Here is a 23,056-nt window from a genome sequence, read left to right as displayed (position 1 = left end):
ATAATATATACAATTGTAATTATTTAATATTTTTAATCTAATCTATTTTTATATTTAAATTTTATTTTACTCACAATTTATTTTTTAATTTAATATCATAATATTTATATATAATTATTATTAATTAATTTTAAACTACACATTTTATTTTTTTACAAACCGAAAGAGGTTTGAACTCTGATGATCACGGTATCAACAAAAGAGGCTTTAACCACGGATGAATTTCTAGTTTAATTTAATTTCTTTTGAATTTTTTAATTATTGATTTTAATTTCAACAAATGTCAGCGACGCCGTTTGTTTCTCGCATTTATCCTCACATAATTTTCCACTTCTGTTTTCTCGTCGACCCTCCTTCAGCCAAACGCCTTCTTCCTTTCTGCCTCTCCACTGCAGCAATTCCTCTCATTTTAGTTTCTTTCCTCCATTTCCTTTCCTTTCCCTTCTTTTCTCTCCTACTCTCATATTCTTCTTCCCTGTTTTACTGTTAGTATCAATAATAATATCTTTTTTTATTTATATATATATTTCCTCTTTCTCAGCTTCTTCCTCTCAAACTCCTGCAAACCCACACTCCTTGGTCAAATAGGTAAATTCCTTTTTTATTTCTTCGATTTTTAAGTTACTTTTGGATGACCCAGATTTTATTTCCTCAACTTTTTCCGCTACATGTTTCTGTTTCCTATTTTTACATGAATTTCAATTCATAGCTTATTGAACTTTATGATATTCATATAAGGTGTATAGTTTGGAATTATTGAGTCAACCTTTTGAGCCCATTGAAGATCTTCTTTAATGCTGCTTGTTATTATTGGTTATTTGCACAAATTACCATTTTTTTTTCATTGCATAACTTGATTAAATATTCCATGAATTCTGAATTGATAGTCTAAATGGGTCATCAGCTTAATATAGATTTTTATTGTTCAGGAAGATGGAATTTTAGATGAGAGGGATTGGTTCGATAAGGTCAGTACTCAGTACTGATAGACACTCGAGAATATTCCATTTTGTGAAATGTGAAGTGTTAATGCTTGCGTTTGGGAAATTGGGCATCAAGTGGTCTGTGTTCATGCTTGATTTGGGATTTTAATGAAGTTGAATTGTGATTTACTTTTATACCAATGAACATTCTTTGATAGTTTTAGTTTCTTTATATCATTTTAATTTTGATGTGTTATTAAATTGTATATACAGATTACATTGGTTTACGGAATTTCATTTTCTTCGCTTTCGTGCTGGATACATGATCTTGGTTTGACCTAAACTGGGTTAGTCAGAAAAAATGATGTCTGAAGATGCTGGACAGATGTTGGTCATGTATGATGATCCTTCGGATCAACGGTCCTTGTCTTTAGATGAAACAAGTAGCACAGAGGAATCACCTGATGAAGCCCGACTTTCTCTGGAAACCACTGCTGATTCCGTTCCATATATTGGGCAAAGATTTGCAACTCATGATGCGGCTTATGAATTTTATAGTGAATATGCAAAGCGATGTGGTTTTTCAATCCGTCGTCATCGTACAGAAGGAAAAGATGGGGTTGGAAAAGGACTTACAAGACGTTATTTTGTCTGTCACCGTGCTGGCAATACACCTGTTAAAACCTTAAATGATAGTAAACCACAAAGAAACAGAAAATCGTCCCGATGTGGATGTCAAGCTTACTTGCGGATAAGCAAAGTAACAGACTTAGGACCTGCAGAATGGCGTGTCACAGGTTTTGTGAACCACCACAATCATGAACTTTTGGAACCAAATCAAGTTCGGTTCCTTCCTGCATATCGAACTATCTCAGATGCAGATAAGAACCGAATCCTTATGTTTGCCAAAACTGGAATCTCGGTACAGCAAATGATGAGGCTGATGGAACTTGAGAAGTGTGTGGAGCCAGGATATCTGCCTTTCACTGAGAAGGATGTGAGAAATTTGCTTCAGTCGTTCAGGAAATCAGATCAAGAAGATGAAAGCATAGATTTATTAAGAATGTGTAGAAACAATAAGGATAAGGATCCCAACTTCAAATTTGAGTATACGCTTGATTCAAACAACAGGTTAGACAACATTGCCTGGTCATATGCATCATCAGTCCAGTCATATGAAATCTATGGTGATGCTGTGGTGTTTGACACAACTCATCGTTTGACTGTATTTGACATGCCACTGGGGATATGGGTTGGAGTGAATAATTATGGGATGCCTTGCTTTTTTGGGTGTGTGCTTTTACGAGAAGAAAATTCAAGGTCATTTTCATGGGCTTTAAAGGTAATGTAGTAGGATATAACATATTAATATACTATCATATTATATAATGCAATGTAAAATAATATAGCTTTTCTCAGTCTATCATATGGTATAGCTATGGCTGTCAATTTTGTGTCCTTTGCGCCTCTTGTGACATTGCTGAAAGCAAAGGCGGAAAAGAAATGGGTGAAGGAGGGAAACAATAATTCATTCAAATGATGATTTAGTGTATGGTATGGACTAATAGGGAGCTGGTAGGTTTACACAAGATGAAGACCTTTTTAACAATCTTTGTAGTTGTGCAGGGTTCCTCGGTGGGGAGCATGGAAAAAGAACCTATGTATAAATGGTTTAGTGAGTTCATATGCTTTATTGAAACTGCAAAATGCTAGGCCAATTTTAGCATAAACCTATCTGATTTATAATATATGGTCAATTTCTGCTAAATCAGGATGGGGTGGTGAAAAAGAAGGATGCTGGAACATAATTTTGAATGGAAGCTTTTCCTTATACAGAAGATTAATACACACAGACACAGGCACACACTATGTCTTTATCCTTATAATCTTGTGGTTCTCAAATTTGCTACTGTTCATCTCTTTTCCCCCTATTTCTCCCTTTCTTCTTTATGGTGTTTTAGGGGCTTGCTAAATCAGTGTCTTCTTATTTTTTCTCTTCTCCAAAAGGCTTTCTTAGGATTCATGAATGGCAAGGCACCACAGACGATATTAACTGACCAAAATATGTATCTGAAAGAAGCCATAGCCATTGAAATGCCTTCAACTAAACATGCACTCTGCATATGGATGATTGTGGCGAAGTTTCCATCCTGGTTTAATGCAGTTTTGGGGGAACGTTACAACGAGTGGAAAGCTGAGTTTTATCGACTCTACAATTTAGAGTCAATTGAGGATTTTGAATTGGGCTGGAGGGACATGGTCGACTTTTTCGGGTTACACACTAACAGGCATATCGCCAACTTGTTTGCACTACGTACACTATGGGCTTTGCCATACTTGAGAAGTCATTTCTTTGCAGGAATGACTACAACTGGCCACTCAAAGGCCATCAATTCTTTCATTCAAAGGTTTTTAAGTGCACAGACTCGGCTTGCGCAATTTGTGGAACAGGTATGTTATCTCTATCTGTAATTTCCTTCAAACCCAATTGTGAGTTCTTTATTGAATCTCTTGACTCATGATTCCTGAAGCACATGCATCTGGAATTTTCATTTTCTGATCCTCATTCAAGGTATAAGAAAGAAATTGATTGTTTTAGGATTTCAGAATAAGAAGATTCTATGATAGTAAGTGCATAATTTAGGCTTGTACAAACTTTTGTTTGTCGAGTTGCCTCGCATTGCTTCTTTCATCAACGTAGGAAGTTGGATTTTAATGCCCCTCCACTGTATATCCTGAATCCTGTACACTTAATTGTAAAACTGTTGCTCTTTGAAACATGGATAATGTCATCCATTCAGCGTCTGCATTATCACCTGAAGCTTTGTTTATTCCATTTTTATGGCTACTCAGTTTTAACCAAAGAATAAAAATTGTAGTAGAGGATTTTTCAAGATGTCTAGAAAGGCAATGAATTTTTTAGAGCACCTTTTGGAAGTTATACTTTCTTTATTGTTACAGTTCATCTACATGATTAAACATTAATAATTCTACATCCTGATCTCTAGAGCCTCGATTAGATGCTACGGTTTGATCAACTTGCCTTATATCTGAACTTATGCCTGATTCAGCAGTTAGGGTTAAGATTTCTTTGTGCCAAAGCCTGACAAGTTTATTGAACCATGCTTTAATCAGTTGATGGGGGTCAAATCTTTCCAGTCTAATATTGGTTTTGGAACAATATCTGCCAATTAACATATAAACTTGAACCTCGTGCTGCTCAACGAAATTTCATTATCTTATGATCTCCACACCACCATTATCATGATGGGGTTGGAAATTGGCTTCTATCTGGAATCTGCATTTATCTTGACAAGTATTTTCCTTTTGTTGATTGTTGCACTTGTTTTTGCTTGTAATGCATCAACAATGTGGTTCGCAAAGGTGATTTGGCAATTCTTCATTCTTTGTATTATCAGCTATCATGTAGCATGATTTTGCTTCCCTTGTTGATATAACTTTATCAATTAGGTTGCTGTTGCTGTGGATTTTAAAGATCAAGCAGCAGAACAACAGACAATGCAGCAAAATCTTCAAAATATTTGCCTAAAAACTGGAGCTCCTATGGAATCTCATGCTGCCTCTGTCCTCACTCCTTTTGCCTTCTCCAAGCTTCAAGAGCAACTAGTTTTAGCTGCTCACTATGCATCATTTCAGATGGATGATGGTTTCCTCGTAAGACATCATACAAAACTCGAAGGAGGCCGGAAAGTGTATTGGGTTCCACGAGAAGGCATTATAAGTTGCAGCTGCCATCAGTTTGAGTTCTCCGGAATTCTTTGCCGCCATGCCCTTCGAGTTCTCTCGACAGGAAATTGCTTTCAGATTCCAGACAGATATCTTCCCTTACGGTGGAGAAGGATCAGCACATCACCGGCAAAGCTTCACCAAAGTTCTTCAAGTGATCATATGGAGCGGATTCAACTGTTTCAGAGTATGGTATCAACCCTTGTAACTGAATCTGCCAAGTCAAAGGAGAGGTTGGATATTGCCACCGAGCAAGTCTCCATTCTTTTGTCTCGCATAAGAGAGCAGCCAGTTGCATCACAAGGTGCGCGGGATATTTCCCCTATTCATAGAAATCTTTGAAAATCTTAAGCAATTAGTGCAGAAGGCAATATAAGAAATTTGGAGGAGAGGAAAAAAAATCACTGTTGAGGTTAGAAATGCAAGAGTCGATGAAGGATTCGGCATTTGCATAGTAATTTTGTAGTTATGGAATCAAAGTACATAAGTTGCACTCAATAGGCATCGTTTTGTCCGTTCCTGTCAATGCTTGTTTTCAGTACCTAGACTTTGGTGGAGGGAAGGGGAGGATATGTTCTTGATGATTTCTAAATGTAAAATATATAGACATAGAGAGCTTATTTTGTATTTTCTGATATTGATGTGAATTTTCTTTAGGAAAAAAAGAAAGCATAGGAAGAAATTGTTCTAAATGAACTTGTTTCTTTTCCAAGGCAGCTGATTAGTTCAATAGCTCTCTGTTTTATTATAATTATTATTATTATTATTTTGGTAATACTTGTCTCACACTGGGATACACTTGGATACGAGATTATCCACCAAATATCCATGTCGGACAAGTAAATATCCGCGTAAAAAAATTTTGGAAAAAAAATCATTTTCATTATTGATATGAATTGACAAAAAAAAAACTTCAAATAAAATTTAAATCTTTGGTTTCCATCTTTATAAATAGGATTTTATTATTATTACTATTTTATCTTGTTATTCTATTTTAAGAAAAAAAGCTACAAAACATATATTTAAAAATTTAAAATAGAAAATGAAAAATATTTTTAAAAAACAAATGAAGCTTAATTTCGGTTACCCAAGTTTAATATTTTGGAAGTTGAGATAGTAAAACAATATTAGGGCTCAACCAAAATCAACCAACTCAGGTTAGCTTGTTAATATGGGTTATCAACTTTATTATATCAAATTTTATGAGAGATCAAATTCTAAATTTAAAATAACTTAATCTTTGAAATGTCTAAAGAATTTATATTCAATTTATTATAATGAAAAACAAAATTTACTATTATGGAAGATATATTTTACTCTTTTCTTTTTAAAATTTGTTAGCTCATTTAGTTGGAAGATTCTAGAAATGGGTGAATTTATATATATGTTTTTTAGTTAAAAGAGGAAAAAAGTAAATATTGATTTATATTTTATCTTAATTTATTTATGTCTTTCTCATAATTCTATTTATTAAGGAATTCTCAATTCACTAACTTAAATGGATATCTTTTAAAAATAATGTATGACATTTATAATTTTTTATATTTTTATAGAGGCTAAGATAAAAACATCTCTCTTATCTTTACAATAGCTGGTATAAAAATTACTCTTGCTTTCAATATTCAACTAGCAACCTCTTCAATTACAATTGGTGTTTTGTATAAATAATGAGAACCTCTCTAAGATAGGATGTTTACAAAGTTTATACAAGTATGTCCAACATTACACTAATGTATATGTACAAAGAAAGATGACAGAAATGAATGTTCTGTTGAAGATTTTTGTAAATAATTTATATCCTTGCTCGGATCATCAGTACTTGCTTCTTTTTTAAGTGTTGTTGAGGTCCTTTTATACTAAAAAAATTGATTATAATAGTTAAATTCACAAAATAATCATTGGAGACATAAAATTCAAGATTGATCTTGGGATTGATCCGTTACCCTTTTTCATGTTCAATTTTAACATGGTGAGGGATTAATTTTGAGATTGATCTTTGAGATAAATTCGTAGAGGATTGATCTGAGATTAATCTTAATACGGTTAAAAATTCTTTAAAACAAGCTTGAAACAATTTAGAATGGATTTTAACTAATTAAAATATATTAAAACATATTAAATTATTTTAAGCAAACATTTTTTTATCTTTTGAATGCTTGAAAATATTTTATGAAATTTTCAATAAGTTTCCTATAAAATATGTTATAGTAACAAATTAGTAGAATTTGATAGTGGAGTTCAAGATTTAAGTAGGAATAATAGTTTAGGGTTTATAGTAGGAAAGTTTAGAGTTTTGTGAAAAAATAAAGAAGAGTTATATATAAATTTAGGGTTAAGGTTTAGAGTAATTGTGTTTAGTTAGACTTTAATATTCGTGGGTGTTGAGGTTTGATGTATAAATCTTTATATGATATCATTTTGTAATTTAAAGGGCTAAAATTTAAAATGCATTTGATTTTTAAAACGATGGCATGTGTGCATGATAAAACATATTTTGATAAATGATTTGGATATTGCCAATTCAAATTTTAAAAATAATATTATTATGAGGGTAGCCATAAATTTTAAATATGAATCGTAAAAGACACAAAAAATATAAAAATAAAAATAAATTAAGATATCTCTATTCAACAAAATTAGCAATATTTAAATAAAAAATCTTATACTATGAATATTTATTTATTTAATTAATAAAATTATCAAAAAATTAATAAAAAGTTAAAACAAAATAATTTACTTTTTAATAGAAATTTATTTTATTTTATTTATTAACCCAGTCGTTTTTTCACATTTGTAAAAGAAATGTTAATGCAGTTATTAAGTATATTTCCGCTGCTTTATTTTTTATTATTAGATTTTATTATATCCATAATATTAAAATTCTGTTTACAAAATAATCAAGTAAAAATTGGATTATAGGTAAAATGAATGAAAAGGCTTGAGTTTAATCTCTATCCATTTTAGTTGTTTTATTTAAATATTTCAAAAAATTAAAATATAATAATATTTATTATTTATTAAAAAAGAAATTTTAAGTAATTTTATTAATTGAGTAGATGTTGAGTTGACTCATGACACCAATTTAATCAAACATATTATACATAGTATTGGTTTTACTTTATAATATATCTTATAAATAATTAGTTATTAATTAATTCAACAACATTCGTTATATTACCTAAATTATGATGCACTCACGATTTAGGTGAAATTTTTATGTAATAAATATATTTATTAGTAGTTTATATAAGTTTTTTTTGAGATAATAGTTTATATAAGTGTTAAATAAATTTTAGATAAAATGGTAAAATTAAAATTAAAAATTTATTTGTTTAGTTTCAAATATTATACTGTGCAAGTTTTTATTGATTTTTATTATATAAAACGACAAAAACACCACAATAACAATAATAATTTGCTTTGTATATAAAATGGTATTTTAGTCATTTTTCAGTTGAGTTGATGCCTAGTTAATTCATGACTTCAATCTAGTCTTGAAGTTTAAATATATTATAGGTGTTATTGGTTTTAAGCATCCTCATAATTATATAACTTAATTTGCATATAAAAGGTATTTTAGTCTTTCTTCAATTGAATTGATGCCCGATGAACTCGTAACACTAACTTATATAACTTAGTTTTTATGTAAAAAGGTATTTTAGTCACATTTTAATGAAATTGATATGCAATTTAACTTGTTTTACTGACTTAAGTAAGAAGCTTAAATATAATATAGATAGGTATTTTTATAAAACGTATTGATTTGTATATGAAAGAAAAAAAACATTTTAAAAAGGTTGATGCATCATTTGGTATTTAGTTTGGTTTTAATATTCAATTTGTACCTAAGTTTTTTTGTCCCAATTTGGTACCTAAGTTTGGTTTTGATGTTTAATTTAATACCCATACAAAATCACATCATGTTGCTAATAAATATTTGACATGTGTGCTTTAGTAAGAAAAAATATAGTACCTAATCGGGATTAAGAAATAATCTCAAGTATGAAATTGAATGTTGAAGCCAAAATCAGGAACTTAATTAGGAAAAAACCTTGACTATCAAATTGGAAAATCTTAGGTACCAAATTGAAAGCGAAATTAATATATCAAATTAAGACAAAAAAGTTCAAGTACCAAATTGAATATTAAAGCCAAACTCACGTGCCAAATCCTATATTAACCCTTTAAAAAATAAAAAAAATATCATATAATACCTAAAGTCCATAAAAAAAAAAAAAGCTCATTGTTGGATACACGAAAGACAAGAGAGGTCTGGCGATGGCGACGACGGTGGTGAAGAGCGCGTTGCAGGCGATTCGTGAGAGGGGTCTCCGCACTTTCTTAAGGGAGCTCAAGGATGATGGCTTCACGTTCGTAGTTCCACTCTCTTCCTTTCTTTTGTTTTTTTCGATTTCTTCTAATTTCTATTGTTTCTTCGATTCAAAAAATGGATAACCCACCTTATTTACTGATTTTTTCCCCTTTCCTTTCCTCAGGAAATGCTTCTTCGATGGAAACCTTCTGTACGTCTAATTCTTTCTCTTAATAATTTCCAGCTCCTTTTTTCTTAATTGGAAATTTATCATTTCTTTAAAAAATGGAATTAGGAGGTTACTGAAATTGAAGTTTCAATAAATTTTAATTAGAATCAATAGAATCCGACTGGAATATCTATTGGATTTAGCAATATGATTATTTTTATTTTACTTTATTTTCACGAGATTTGGATAAATAGAAAAAGAGAAACTTTAATTATCCTTTAATTTTAAGCTAACCAAGAAGAACTAGAGACTTGGATGTAAATCCACTTGATTTGGGGAGAAATAATGGAAGCTAGGACTATTATCCAGATTCAGTGAGATGTTTCTGATTTAAAGATTCTAAATCTACAGCTTGCATAGATATTCAATGGCTGCTGGGAAAGGAAAAGGGGGAAGTGATTTTATAATTAGAAACTGATTCACTGATAAACCATGTGAATAATTTTCTTTTAGCTCTAAGTATTTAGAAACATTAGGATTTAAACCCCAACTTTCATGGGTCTAATCCATGTTACTTGGATCACATATTATGGGATGAAATGAATTTTTCTGAAGAAGTTTTGAACGCTGACGAGTGGTATGGGCATTTTTAGTGAATCTTTTTGCGATGGCATGAAAGAATGTTTTTTGCTGGCTTTGAACCATGATGCACCGTTTCATCAGTTATGAGTAAATGCTATCAAGTCCAGACTCTTAAAAGTGATAATGCCCCTTGGCATTTCAGAACTTTGTGAGAATGATAAAAAATGTTTGCAGCACTTTCCAGTGTCAGCTCTTGAACCTTCTGTACTTTGTCTGACTTCAGATTTAAGGAAATGATGTTTTCATCCCGTAAAGCCTCAAGAAATTAGATAAATTCCAACTTTCCACCCCAAATACATGAGATGAAACTCTTCTGTTCTTCTGAGCTTGGTATGTTGCATTTAGAGACATTTGCTTTGGTGGTCATTCATTGAAACTAACATCTTAGGTTGCCTTTGCATACGCATATGACATTTATGTTGGGCACATTGACTTGTTCATCTTTCTTCATATAAACCTTACTATGCTTAATATGACTTGAAAGAAAAGTTGCTTTCATCCATCCCATGAAGCCTCAAGAAATTAGATCAATTCTGCTTCTCCCACCACAAAGACATGAACCATAACTCTTGGGCTCTTCTATTGAGTTAGACATGCTGTATTTAGTAACATCTTGCCATGGTCTTTCCTTGAAAGTGACATCTTATGTTGCCTTTTAAACAACTACGTTTATGTTGGCCATGTCTATATTGGCATTGTAACTAGCATTATTCTTCTTCTGTTAGAGTTTCATTATCCTTAAGGTGGACATATTGTCTTGTTCCTTGTTCTTCACATCAATCTTAGTCTCACTTTTTTCTGTCTAGACTCTAGAGTCATCTTAAGAATGAAGTATTGAAATAGGCATGGCATTTTTGTAAAAAGCTCATAGATTTCTAATTAATCTCTTTGATTTTCTGGTCTCAGAAGACATGTTTGTTTGCTGCAATGCAAGTCAAGAAGCATTGCTTGTGAGTTGTAACCGGTGGGGTATGAATGGCATATGCAATTTTGTTGCTTGTGAATCCTATCTGACACTTTCTTTCTTAAACCTTTATGGTAGCAAATGATTATCGCAATTTACAATTGTAAGGGAAGGCTATCTAGTCTAGATATCTTCCATTGTTTCCAGGAAGTTGTCAAGCTGGAGTAAATAGGAGCCTTCATTTGCTTATATGGTCTTGACAATCATCTTTCCTGTAGATTAGTTGCTTTTTTTTTTTTTCCAGGTTTTCAATTTTACCATTTATATATTTACAATAGAAGGATATCTTTTATATGTCCAGTTCTTCAAGCCTTAGGAGTTGTATATATCTTTTTCTTTTATCTAAGTATCCATGAGTCTGAAATTATTTTGGGTATATCCATGAGTCTGAAATTATTTTGGGTATACTCTCATCATTGTTATTTATTTCATCTTTTGATGGCAATTTGATTGGTTGGTCCAGGCAAACCAAAATCCACAACATAGGGGCAACAGTTGTGGGTGTTGATAAATTTGGCAATAAGTATTATGAGAAACTCGGAGACACACAAGCTGGTTAGATTCCTCTCTGTTTTATATGAAGCACATGTTGAAAATGATAGAAGGAAAATTGGATGATTTAAAATCTGCATTCTTGAGCCTTTAAATACTTGAAATCTACAAGATGGTCCTTTCAGCTGTATTCTCGAGATTATTTTGGTTTTCATATTTCCTTGTCTTGTCTTGCATGCTTGCATTGCACATGGATGTATTTGCTTGTAATGGTCAACTATATGCAAGCAATAAACATCATCTCTATGAATGTATGTAACAAGATGTCATCGTCTCTAATTTATGTTTATTACCGATGCATACCATTTATGGCATTTATAGGAAGACACAGGTGGGTTGAATATGCGAAAAAGGATCGTTATGATGCTTCTCAGGTACCACCAGAATGGCATGGTTGGCTTCACTTCATAACTGACCATACCGGTGATGAGGCAAGTCTCGCTTTGACTAAGTTTGCATTACAGAATGTAAGACTGAGCATGTGCTTAAAACATTTACATATTTTGGTATTGCAGCTTTTGATGCTAAAACCCAAGAGGTACGGGGTGGAGCACAAGGAGAACTTATCTGGTAAGGGGAATGAGTTTATCTACCATTCTAAAGGACATGCACTTAATCCGGGTCAGAGAGACTGGACAAGGTACCAATCATGGCAACCAACCAAGGCTGAGTAGTAATCTTTTGACTTTGCAAGCTGTGGGACGGATGTTTGACTTTTGTTTTTGATGAATAAATATGGGTTGTATTCGTCTCAAAGGATAGCTTTTGGGCATATTTTTTAAATACAAGAAACTGCAAACTATCAACTTGATATTTGGATGTTGCCAAATAAGTTTGAAATCATCATCTGATATTGTTCAAAATTTCAATCTACATTTTGATGCTTTAGTTTATATTCCGGAGTGTAAACTGCATAGGAAATGATAGTCCAGCATATGATCCAATCCAAATAAAATGGGAATAAAGTCCTTTGATCGAATGGTTATAGTTTTAGGCCGTATAGTATAGGATTCAGTGTCAGTGGGGTATAAATGCCGAGGATTAGCATGTATACTATGCTAATCATGATTTTCTTAGACTCCTGAGCTAAGGATAGGAATAATTTATATTAATAATAATTTCTTGGCGGAATTTGGTATCCCCAGCCAATTCAGTGATATTACAAACGAGAACTATGATTCAATATTAAAACAAAAAGAATTCTGTAAGTACCTTTTTGAAAAGGGTAAATTGCACCTTAGGTCATTAAACTATTAGTTAATTTATGTTTTGGTCACTTAGTTTCAAAAAGTTACAAAATATTCACTGAATTATTTGAAAGTCCTTTTTTAATTAGTTGAATTATTTAAAAGTTTTTATTTAAGTCATTGGACTGGATTGTTTTGTTTTTATTTTAAAAAGTCCGGCTAACGAGCTCTAAATGAAGATTTGATAATCGATATGGTGGATCAGTACCCACTAACAAGTAAAAGAGCATACCTTAGATCTAAGTCAATCTGATAGCTGGAGACGGGGATTGGAGAAGAAAACTATTTGGATTTGGTTCCCAAATTTGTAACGTTCAAAGTTATTTCATGAAAAGTTAAACTGTAAAGGAGAAAGGGGAGAGAGCTTTTAGCTAGTGCATGTAGTGCGAATAAAGAAAGCCATACAACGACAATTTTAATAGCCTAGTGGTTTAAATGAAAACTTTTGAATGGTTTAGTGACAATATTGTAACTCTTTAAAGTTAAGTGACCAAAATGTAAACTTACTAATAATTTAGTGATATTGGGTGCAATTTGCCCTTCTGAAAACTACTATCTTAAGAAAAGAAAGGAATTATCCATTTTGTATTATAACCTTAAACCCACTGATTCACTGAATAACTTTTTTTTCACCTTTACCTACAATTTTTGGACAGGTTTAGTGCTAAGACTTGTGAGGAAGGGGTGGGCCTAGGAGCCCAAACCAAGACAATTCACAAAATATAAATATAGGAGTGGGCCTAACGTAAAGCTTACTACAATCCCCTTTAAGTAAATTTATTAAACTAGAAAAAGACTTGGATCAATCATAGAAGAAGAACCGAGTTTTAGGGTTTTGGTAGACAAGAAAAAAAGAAGAAAAGAATGGCAAAGTGTTTCAACGTGGTTCAGAAGCAGAAGAGAGCCCAAATAGCGGAGAGAAAAAGATTAATTCATGGTGACCCTGCAACTAAGAAGCTAAAGAACAAATCCCAATCACTCTCCGTCTCTGGAAAACGCAAACGGAAGCTTCTCAAAAAATGGCGCAGGGTATGATTGCTTTATGTTAATGTCTTCCCATTGAAAATCTTTTTTTTTTCCTTTTCTATATTTGATGGGTTATTTGTTTAATGGATTATTTGGGTTTTTCTTTAAAAATAAATATTTGGTTTATTATTATTATTTATTATTATTTTGTTATGAATGATAGGAGCAAAAGGAGGTTATAGAGAAGGGTTTGGTGACTATGGAAGATGTGGAAATGGTGGCTGCTGAAGGTTTGGAATTTTCTTTTCCTCCTTTTTTTAAGTGGTTGATTTCATGTCTGTTTTGTACTTCAAAAACTGCAATTACTGCTGAAGGTTTGGAATTTTACTAATTTGGGTTAGCTGTTAGGTGCTGAATGCTGATTGATAAACTCAAAAACAAATTAAATTTATAAGCTTATAAGCTATATTATAAAAGCTGTTTGATATATTAATATAAGTTTTTAAGTATACCCTGCAATTATCATGCAGTGAATCCCTCACAATTCTGATCCTCAAAAACATGGATCCTTACATGATTTTTGTGTTTTGATTGTATAATTGTAGTAAAAGTAATTGCAAGTTAAACAACATTCATTCTATGTTAACGCCAGTTAAATAGATTGGTTGATTATATGTGGTTTACATTATAATTATAATGTGATCCTAAAAAACAGGTACAACTGAAGATGGAGGCACATCCCAAGATGCCACCATCAAAGCGCCAACAAAGTTCCCCATGAAGAAGAATTTGAAGCTCAAACGCATTAATCGAAAAGGTAACCCAATCCTCTCTCATGCACCATTCTCACTCGTTAATGTGACCTGGACTCGAGGCATGTGTTGGCCATGTTTGTGGAACATGAATAGCCTAGTCACTGTCAATGCATTATTCTATGGTTTATGATGTTAGTTTTGGGTTGAGTTTTTGTTTGTTTTTCAACCTCATTGTACAACAGGGAAAAAGAAGGGTGGTAGTTCAAAGGCTGGGATTGAAGCTGCTTCAGTGGATTCCATGGTAGAATAAGTTTTCGAGGACTCAATAGTGTTGTACCATTTTGTGTAGAAATCAACTTGGTAACGATATTTGATAGCTAATGTAATTTTTATTTTATTTTATTTTATTCCATTAGTAGCATCTACGTTTTGCACACAATTGTTCTTACCTTAACAATCATGAGCAAAAGATGTTTGGATATTAAAAAGTCGTGAGAAATTGGATCGATATTTTTCTTTTTACATCATTAATTTAAGAAAAAAGCAATTTTATGAAAAAAAAAATGTAAGTACATTATTTTTAAAATATGTTCTTTTTAAATTTGTTGCTTTTAATTTTAAAAGAACTGTGAATTTAGATCATCCATAGCGGTGAGATTGAATACTGTAGCAGTGAGATTGGAAACAATGGTAGCGGTGAGATTGAATACTGTAGCAGTGAGATTGAAAACAATGGTGGGGTGTGTGTTTGGATTCAATCGCAGCTGTAGCGGTGAGGTGAGGATAAAAAATGACTATTAAAGACATCAGATTAGAATTGATGTATAATAGAAGTTTTTTAATTTATTTTACTTTTATAAAATTATTAAAATATGTGAATTTATAAATTCATTTAATAAAATATTAAAATGTATCTTCTAATATTTTATTATAAATATTTTAATGAATTATATAATCAATTTAAATTATTTATTAGTTAAAATGATAATTATTTTTAATTTTTATTGTTAAATATTTTTTATAACAAGGGTAAACTAAAAATAGTCACTTTTGTTTGTATAAAGAGAGAAAGAACTTCACAAATAATACAAATTTTATTCAAATGCATAATTTAGTCGGATGAAGTATGTATTAATGAGATATACTTAAAATCTAGTTGGCACTTAAAATCTAGTTTTAGTTCTCAAATATGAAAAATAAAATGCTAAGACTTTAATCATTTCAAGTAAATAACTAAAATTAATGTCTAATAATAATTTAATTAAAAATAATTAAAATTTGAGAAAGAAATCTTAAATATTTTATTTAATATTTCAAAGCTAATTATATATTTAGCTATAATTGTTCAATTTAGTATTACTTTAATTATTTATATAGTTAGATATTTTATTTTAGGTTTATATTTAACTACTTATCATTATTTACTTTTATATTATAAATTTTATTACGATTTCTTTATTTTATTTTAAGTTGTTTTATGGGATTTATTAGGAAGGAAAAAAAAGGATAAAATGCTACAAACGCAACTTTAAAATTTTAACTCGGTAAAAATAGACCAATGGGATTTTTAGAGTCTGGTGTGATTATATCTCTTCAACTGCAATGCAGGCTTGTCATCCAAAGGCAATATTGGCTTGCGATTGCATAATTTTTCATATAAATCTCATTGCACTGAGGCTGAGGCTGAACGCGGATTCAAAGGAAGTCTTAGTTTATATTTTTTTAAGAAAACAATTTAGTTGTAATTTTATCTCAAATGTTTTCGAGAACATTTGATCCATCCGGTTGAATTAAATTCGATATTTTTAGATTTTAAAATTTAAGTTTAATTATTGAACTTATTAATTTTAAAAAATGCTAAGTAGTTATATAACAAGAAAATAATATTGTACTTTGAATGGTATTAAATGTTAGATTTAATTTTTAAATTCAGTAAATAAATATTTGATTTCTTGAAAAAAATAGAAATCAAATTTCAAACATGGATTTAGAGTATATTTTAATATAAGGGTTAATAAATATTTTGTTTCCTTTTATCTTAGTTACTTATATTTAGGTGATATTTAAATTTTTCTAAAAATTAACTGATACTTAAATATGAAAATTTTCCACACTTTGATATTTTGGTTCGAACCATTAGAATGCAATGTTGTAGCACTAGCCGTTAAGAATATTATGACAAGTGACAAACATTAATAAAAATTATTTCACAAGAATAGACTAATAGTTTCTAGTTTAAATTAATTTTTTAAGATCATTTTAAACATAATTTTTTTTTTGTATTTATACGATATTTTTTTGCACTGTTCTGGATAAATTTTCATCTTCAACGGTCATCGACTTTGCTTTACTTTTGTTAAAATATCATTTTTTATCCCTCACTTTTCTTATCTACTATATAAGTGTTTTTTGATAAGTGAACCATGGAAAACCCAACAAAGTTTATTTATACATTATTTTGGTAAAATATTGATCTATAAAATATATAAAATTATTAAAAAAATAGATACGAAATAAATTTGACCCTATATATAATGAGTAATGACTCAACTCAGCTTGTGAAAGTACCAAGTAGAAATTGTCTCTTTAAAATAATCATAAATTCATCAATCTCCGAATATTCAAACTTATGAGCTGATACCAATTACTTTAATATATATATACGCATTTTTAATGATTTAAAAAGCTAAAAATAGATAACCAAAAGGCAATGTTCGATAATTTTGCACCCACAAGTATGATAAAATGAAATAGTTCCAAAAAAATAACTCCTTGAAATTATTAAAAGTAACGTACTAAATTCATAATCCATATCCAAAAGCATAACTCTTAGTCTAAGATGAAATTTGCAGTAAGCAACTGAATCAAAATTGTACACTCACTTCACTATATTTCTAGAGTTGAGAAATTGCACCACAAAATACATTTTCCCTAAAGCTAAACTCAGTAATTTAGAGAATTCTAGCAAGGGAATACAAATAAAATATAACCAAATGTTGTGTTCTTCCTCGATAATTTGGAAAACATCTCACCAAGTTCTTTTCATTACCTGGTATTAATTCAATCAAACATATTGGGAAGTGGTCTCACAGCCATAAATGCATCCACCATCTGGAATAACGTAACAAAGGAGACCCCCCCATCAGTTCTTGACTTTGATGATCAGACAATACATGATATATCGATGGAGTATTTCAAGAACCTCACCTCATCCGTTACTGCTGCTCGAGCCCTTCGATGTCTTTCTACTATTTCAGTCAAAACTTCTATCAGTCGCTTTTTCACCTCACCTGTAAGCATGCGTCCCGCACCGTACTCCTAGCAGATGACAAGTAGAATGTGAAGAACCAAGAAACAAAAACAAAGAACCTGGCAGTTAAAGCAACAATTGGACACAATGAAAACACAGAGAGCAGCACGCTTACCTTCTTTATGTGCTCAAGTTCCGCATCATCCTCAAGGAAGAAGTTAAGATATTTAATTGGTATATCTACCTGAAGCCCACTCAATCAAAATAAAGTTTTATCATTTAGTATTTAGAAAGATACTAGCAAATAAGCAAATAAGCAAATAAGCAAATAAGAAAAGAATATAAAAAACAAAGGAAACTAAAATGCTAACATCTTCTGCAAAGCAATATCCTAAGTGAGCTTCTGAATAGACGCTTAAATCTCTCCCTAAAATGCAGACAAATGAACACACAACCATTAATCCTAGCCCAGAAGAAAGAAGGAAACCAGAATACCAACAACTTCTGCAAAGCTAAACAACGAACTGTGTTTGTGCGGAAGCATGTGCATTTGGATTGATACGTGTCTGTGTGTGCATTTTCTAGGCAGCTAATATACATATAATGAGGAAGCCAAATCACCATCCTTGGATGGTAACAAAATTATAAAGAGAAACCTTCCTGATAACATGCAATACCTAAAAGCTGAAACACAAACTAGCAAGAAAATTTTATCTGATGCCTTTAACAAGGGAACAACAAATCCGTTACCTCAAGATTTGCTCCATATTGTCTGTGTTTTTCTATGGTTTCTTGTCCTCCAGTAAATGCATGCTTGTTTACCTAAAGATAAATGCCAATTACAGCATTTTTAGAGATCAGTCGGAGCAAGTAATTAATAGTAATCTATTTGATCTTTCTCATTGCTGTAAGCTTTCCTTGTAATTGACTCCTTCAGTCATAAAATATTTGCAACAAGAACAGCCTATATCGTTATCACTTATCATATGAGATAACATTGCTAGAAAATGGATCAAGGAAAAGGTGGTATGCAGAATTTGCAATAACACAGGCAAGAAAGTGAGAGGAACAAGAAAAGGAGATTTAATCTGAAGGACTAATAGATCCAATCCAACATGCTATTCCGAAAGCAGTACTAGAGAAAGTCAGAAAGTAGCCAAGCAGAATGATAAGGAATTTCATGAACAAACCTTGTATTTAATGTCCTTTGCAGAATCAGTCACATAAATTGCAGAATTTGGATCACTAGCTGACATTTTCCCCGTTTCACCCTGCAGTTATGTGTAAAAAATTAATTGACTATTGTTTTAACTAGATAAGAATTACAAGTATATGAATTTATAGAAGCAAATGTAGCACATTTCAGAAAGAACGTGGTACCACATTCAATATTCTGATGCCTAACTTCATGTCTGGGTTATCTCATATAAAGGCCATTTGAAGACAACAGAATAGTAATCAAAATACTTGATGACCATGTCCAGACACATATTCCATGAAGAGCCTCCTAGTAATAAAACCCTCTACCATAAGCTTACGGAATTTGAAACATAAATTTTTACAGCAAATGCAATGCCATAATGTAGACAATATGCATTTTTTAAGCTTCCAGTCTCAAATGAAACATCAAGAAAAATACCTAATCAAATGAAGGAGATCAAAGTAATACAAGTCAAGATTGCTTTATGCATAAAAAGAAGCTATATCAAATACTTCTTTGCCTAAAAGTTAAAATTGTGAAATAACTGCACAAGCCATTAAAAACTTTTATGTACAATCAAAAGACAGAAAAAAAGGCAAAAGAAAGCAATACAAAAGAAAATAGATGGGTACAATATCAAACTTTGGCCACATACAAACAATAGACTTTGTATTGCAAAGTCATAGGCCATAATATAACGTGAAAACATTGTTACAGGAAATAACCCATTTGGCAATAATCGATCTTTATCCAGCAACTACAAACTTATGATGAATTCATCTGTATATAATTATCTTAGTAATGTTTCTATGCCTACAAAGAATACCTGGAGAGCGGGGAAGAATAATGATTCAATCAATGCAGGCTTGTGATACCCTATCCGAGGGGCAACATCTCTTGTCATTCTAAAATATGGATCCTGTGCACCAGCAATAAAAAAAGAAAAAAAAATGAAAAATATACCTGCACACAAACACAGCTAGAAAAATTTTCAAAGGGAAAGGAATGACGAGATGATCACTTAAAATAACTAAGATGGTCATTAGTTTTCACCAATTGTCAACAAACAATTAAATAATGAATATAGATAAATTTCAGATTTAGTTTGACTTAAGGCTTTCTTTAAGGCCAAAAGACCCAACATCCAATTTGCACCAATTGTCACTGTTTCACAAATGAAAGGAACGATAAAAGGCTATTGTGAGCCCAAAACAAAGTGCATGGAGCAATACATTAAACTAAGAACTAAAATTCAGAAACCACGGTTATCATATCCACAACCATATACTGTTAACTAGATTCAAGTAAGAGTTAATATGCTGTCCTTGTATAATTAAACATAGAAAAATCTAAACAAAGCACTGAACCTGATCAATTGCACATGGAATCAGACAACGTAGATCATCCTTGCCAGAGAATAGATGTGGGAATGAAGAGGGAAATGATGGGACAGCCTGCACCAATAGAATATAAGCATAATCATCAACACAGGCATATATTTGACAGAAATAGGTTAAAAAAGACCGATACAGCAGCTAGAGTTCCTTGTAAGTGGCCAGTAGCCAAATTTTAAAGAATATATAATGATGAACAGCATCTGAAGCTCGCACTAAAGCAAAAGCAGCAGTAAAAAAGCTTAAAAATTAAAGATATCATCACTGCAGCGCGGTCATCACAAACTGGTGAATGCTGGAACAAAGAAATATACCTGCACAGGTGGAAAGCTAACTTTTCCAATATGATCCTCTCCCGTGAATCCAAATATGCCAACAACCTAAATATAACCAGAAAGGAATATAGTTACTCAAACAATGAGGTCAATGGCTCTTCCAGTCACAAAGAAAAGAATACAAATAACACCTTGTTGTATGTGACACACTTGGCAACCTTGACCATATTTTTATAGAAGGCACTGCCAAATCAAAAGAAAGAGAAACCTATAATTATAATTAGCCTCCAAACGCATGTCCAAGAAAAGGTTGGAAAGAAATGCTTAACAAATACTCTGGTGTTTTTCATACCCCCCAACATAATCAAAGTCTGAGAATATGAATGTCTTTGATATGTCAAAACCACAAGCAATGATGTCTTTAGCATTCTCACGGGCGAGTCGTTGGCTCTCCTCCACAGAAAGATTTTTCCACATGCACTTCTCGTCATCAGTCAGTTGTATAACAAGAGGGACCTTGAAAGCATCTTGCAGGTATCTGCAAGAAACATCAAGCATTGACCAAAATTAACAAAATCATGCATATGACCAATCTCAGAAACATAAAACAAAATTTATTTTCCTTCTAATTCTCTGTAAGACCACAAAAGCAATTAAACCCCAATCATTTAGAAGCACTTACTAGAACCTGTGAGTAAGCTTCCCACTGATTTATCTCCTTTTAAGATAAAGTCAGAAAAATAATTACTTAATAATAATGAAATACTTCTACGTACATATTCAAATGAATCATAGTTCGATTGAGCCTTCAGTTAATAAAAATTACACCTAATTGCACAATTTCAGTTCCTTTTTCGTTTATAGGAAATAAGCACTTAAGAAAATGGAAAAAGAAGTTACTTGGTAAACATGAAAGGAATCAAATGGCCCAAATGCAAAGCTTCAGAAGAAGGTCCTCGACCAGTATACAAATAAAACTTCTGTCCTCGCTCGTAGGCATCCAAAATATCATTGAAATCGCGATGGGCAAAGAAAACGCCACGGCGGAGGAAGACGTGAGGGGGACGAGAAGTGAGGCGTTGGACGCGGTCAACAAAGGATTGATCCAGCCTTTGGCAGCCGAATTTGTCAATGAGCTTATCGTAATCGATCTTACCGCCATCTTTGGCCGATACTTCCCATGGATTCACAACTTGGTCTTCTTCTTGCTGGGGATTCTGGTCCTCTACCTTCTCCATTGTGGCTTCGCAATCGTCACTGAGAAATGAAAGGAACTAATTGGATGTATTTTGCTATATACTAGGTTACGGCGACGGCTATATGAAACTGTCCACTGTCATATCGCACCCGACAACAAATTTTTAGAATTCGGGTTTCATCCGATCCGCTCTGCTCCGGTTTTTTTTTCAAAATTTTAAAGAAAGATCAAGGATAAATTATATTCAAAGCTTATCTATTTGTCACATTTTGATTTTTTTTTTCAATTTAATCATTTTAATTAATATAATTGTTGAAATTAATCACTATTATTAAAATTTAGTGATTAACACATGTTTACTTTTCACTAAAATTAGTTCGAAGCAAAATTTTTTATTTTTCTTTTTTTTATAGGTAAGAAATTAGAATCTACTTCTCAATAGATCGTAATATTATTGGCCTTTTGAAAGATTCCTTCTTTAAGGATTTCTGTAACAACGACCCCACAATTCTCAATTGGCACATGAAAATCAAAGTAATCCTATCCTATATCATCGCAATTGTTTCCTGTTATTGAGAGAAATCCTTCATTCGTTAATCTATTTCATGCTAATGATTCTAACATATTTCATCGATACATTATTTTTAAGAAATTCTTTCCCTTTTATAATTGAAGGTTTTGATGTTACAAAGCTTGAGATTCATGGAAGACTTAGGATGATTTGTCATGCTATTCTTACTGTTGAACCAAGTAGTACTGCCCTAGGCCTCACTATCAAATGTTTAAGTTTTCATATACTTTTTCCCCCCTCCTTCCTTCCTTTTTTTTTTTTTCTTTAATTATTTGATTATAAGACTTTTGGTTATGAATGTTGAACTCATTTTGATGCACTTCCCGATAGTTTCTGTAAAAAGAGGATAGATATGTGAAGTAGGCTATGGTTTCTCCTTTTCTGAGGCATGGAGGGAAGAGAAAGAAAAAAACAAAAAAAAAAGGTGATTGGACTAATTATAAAGAAGCCCTTATTTTTAGTCAAAAGTTAAAAGAAATGTCGCGTACAGTCACTTAATGGGCTAATGTGTCATGTCAGCAATTCATTAATAAATTAATGAAAATTGTAATGGTAATAACTAATTTGAATAATATCTTAATTACTGTGACTAAATTGAGAAAAAAAAATTATAGTGACCAAAATAAGATAAACCTATTTTAGAGTGACTTTAAGTGTAATTTATCCTGAACTCAAAGTTCCAATGACTAAGATTGGAACTTCTAACAAATTTCTTTACTTTGAATTTGATTGAGTTTGATTTTATGGGTAAAAAGATTTCTCTAGTCCCTCTCAATTTTGATATTGAGCAAATTGGTGCTTTTAAAAAAAACTAGAGCAATTTAGTCATTGTTAATTTTGAAAGTGAGCAACTAAGGATAATTAATCATAACGTTAATATTTTTCGTCAA

General features: G+C 31.7%; 4 protein-coding genes across 6 annotated transcripts; 3 read left to right on the top strand and 1 right to left on the bottom strand.

Annotated features, from left to right (window-relative positions):
- Positions 1-269: 269 nt before the first annotated feature.
- On the top strand, positions 270-5,362 carry LOC108457491 (protein FAR1-RELATED SEQUENCE 11). Of its 3 annotated transcripts, none has more exons than XM_017756595.2 (5): positions 270-588; positions 930-968; positions 1,197-2,265; positions 2,931-3,374; positions 4,395-5,362. In XM_017756595.2, the coding sequence occupies exons 3-5, from the start codon at positions 1,285-1,287 to the stop codon at positions 5,010-5,012; spliced, it is 2,043 nt and encodes a 680-aa protein (XP_017612084.1). In that variant the 5' UTR covers positions 270-588; positions 930-968; positions 1,197-1,284; the 3' UTR covers positions 5,013-5,362. The 3 variants fall into 3 exon arrangements, with proteins under 3 accessions (XP_017612084.1, XP_017612083.1, XP_017612082.1); XM_017756594.2 differs by having other exon boundaries at positions 930-1,061; XM_017756593.2 differs by lacking the exon at positions 930-968 and having other exon boundaries at positions 271-588.
- Positions 5,363-8,878: 3,516 nt separating this feature from the next.
- On the top strand, positions 8,879-12,172 carry LOC108454081 (probable NADH dehydrogenase [ubiquinone] 1 alpha subcomplex subunit 12). The gene is made up of 5 exons (XM_017752395.2): positions 8,879-9,040; positions 9,167-9,193; positions 11,221-11,312; positions 11,631-11,740; positions 11,825-12,172. The coding sequence occupies exons 1-5, from the start codon at positions 8,949-8,951 to the stop codon at positions 11,981-11,983; spliced, it is 480 nt and encodes a 159-aa protein (XP_017607884.1). The 5' UTR covers positions 8,879-8,948; the 3' UTR covers positions 11,984-12,172.
- Positions 12,173-13,331: 1,159 nt separating this feature from the next.
- Positions 13,332-14,765, top strand: LOC108455857 (uncharacterized). The gene is made up of 4 exons (XM_017754423.2): positions 13,332-13,585; positions 13,746-13,812; positions 14,238-14,339; positions 14,520-14,765. The coding sequence occupies exons 1-4, from the start codon at positions 13,421-13,423 to the stop codon at positions 14,585-14,587; spliced, it is 402 nt and encodes a 133-aa protein (XP_017609912.1). The 5' UTR covers positions 13,332-13,420; the 3' UTR covers positions 14,588-14,765.
- A 2,263-nt stretch (positions 14,766-17,028) lies between these two features.
- LOC108454116 (tryptophan--tRNA ligase, cytoplasmic) lies at positions 17,029-21,845 on the bottom strand. The gene is made up of 11 exons (XM_017752440.2): positions 21,298-21,845; positions 20,750-20,935; positions 20,589-20,640; positions 20,437-20,502; positions 20,096-20,182; positions 19,555-19,647; positions 18,718-18,798; positions 18,278-18,349; positions 17,703-17,771; positions 17,485-17,595; positions 17,029-17,388 (listed from the first exon to the last, which is right to left on the bottom strand). Exons 1-11 carry the CDS (start codon positions 21,633-21,635, stop codon positions 17,338-17,340), a joined length of 1,206 nt encoding a protein of 401 aa, XP_017607929.1. The 5' UTR covers positions 21,636-21,845; the 3' UTR covers positions 17,029-17,337.
- Positions 21,846-23,056: the final 1,211 nt, after the last annotated feature.

Source organism: Gossypium arboreum, chromosome 9, assembly GCF_025698485.1.
Source record: "Gossypium arboreum isolate Shixiya-1 chromosome 9, ASM2569848v2, whole genome shotgun sequence".
NCBI classification, from domain to species: domain Eukaryota; kingdom Viridiplantae; phylum Streptophyta; class Magnoliopsida; order Malvales; family Malvaceae; genus Gossypium; species Gossypium arboreum.
Note: the sequence above shows the minus strand (reverse complement) of the source record. Positions and strands in the feature narration are given on the sequence as shown.

Bases quoted from the DNA above. Each gene is read 5' to 3' on its own strand.
- LOC108455857 (XM_017754423.2), top strand. From the start codon at position 13,421: ATGGCAAAGTGTTTCAACGTGGTTCAGAAGCAGAAGAGAGCCCAAATA. The intron at 13,586-13,745 runs GTATGATTGCTT...TATGAATGATAG, and splicing joins TTCTCAAAAAATGGCGCAGG to GAGCAAAAGGAGGTTATAGA. The intron at 14,340-14,519 runs GTAACCCAATCC...ATTGTACAACAG, and splicing joins CAAACGCATTAATCGAAAAG to GGAAAAAGAAGGGTGGTAGT.
- LOC108454116 (XM_017752440.2), bottom strand. From the start codon at position 21,635: ATGGAGAAGGTAGAGGACCAGAATCCCCAGCAAGAAGAAGACCAAGTT. The intron at 19,648-20,095 runs GTTCAGTGCTTT...GCTGGTGCACAG, and splicing joins TTCCATGTGCAATTGATCAG to GATCCATATTTTAGAATGAC. The intron at 17,389-17,484 runs GTGAGGTTCTTG...ACGTTATTCCAG, and splicing joins GAGCAGCAGTAACGGATGAG to ATGGTGGATGCATTTATGGC.
- LOC108454081 (XM_017752395.2), top strand. From the start codon at position 8,949: ATGGCGACGACGGTGGTGAAGAGCGCGTTGCAGGCGATTCGTGAGAGG. The intron at 9,041-9,166 runs GTTCGTAGTTCC...TCCTTTCCTCAG, and splicing joins CTCAAGGATGATGGCTTCAC to GAAATGCTTCTTCGATGGAA. The intron at 11,741-11,824 runs GCAAGTCTCGCT...TTGGTATTGCAG, and splicing joins CTGACCATACCGGTGATGAG to CTTTTGATGCTAAAACCCAA.
- LOC108457491 (XM_017756595.2), top strand. From the start codon at position 1,285: ATGATGTCTGAAGATGCTGGACAGATGTTGGTCATGTATGATGATCCT. The intron at 2,266-2,930 runs GTAATGTAGTAG...CTTCTCCAAAAG, and splicing joins CATTTTCATGGGCTTTAAAG to GCTTTCTTAGGATTCATGAA. The intron at 3,375-4,394 runs GTATGTTATCTC...TTTATCAATTAG, and splicing joins TTGCGCAATTTGTGGAACAG to GTTGCTGTTGCTGTGGATTT.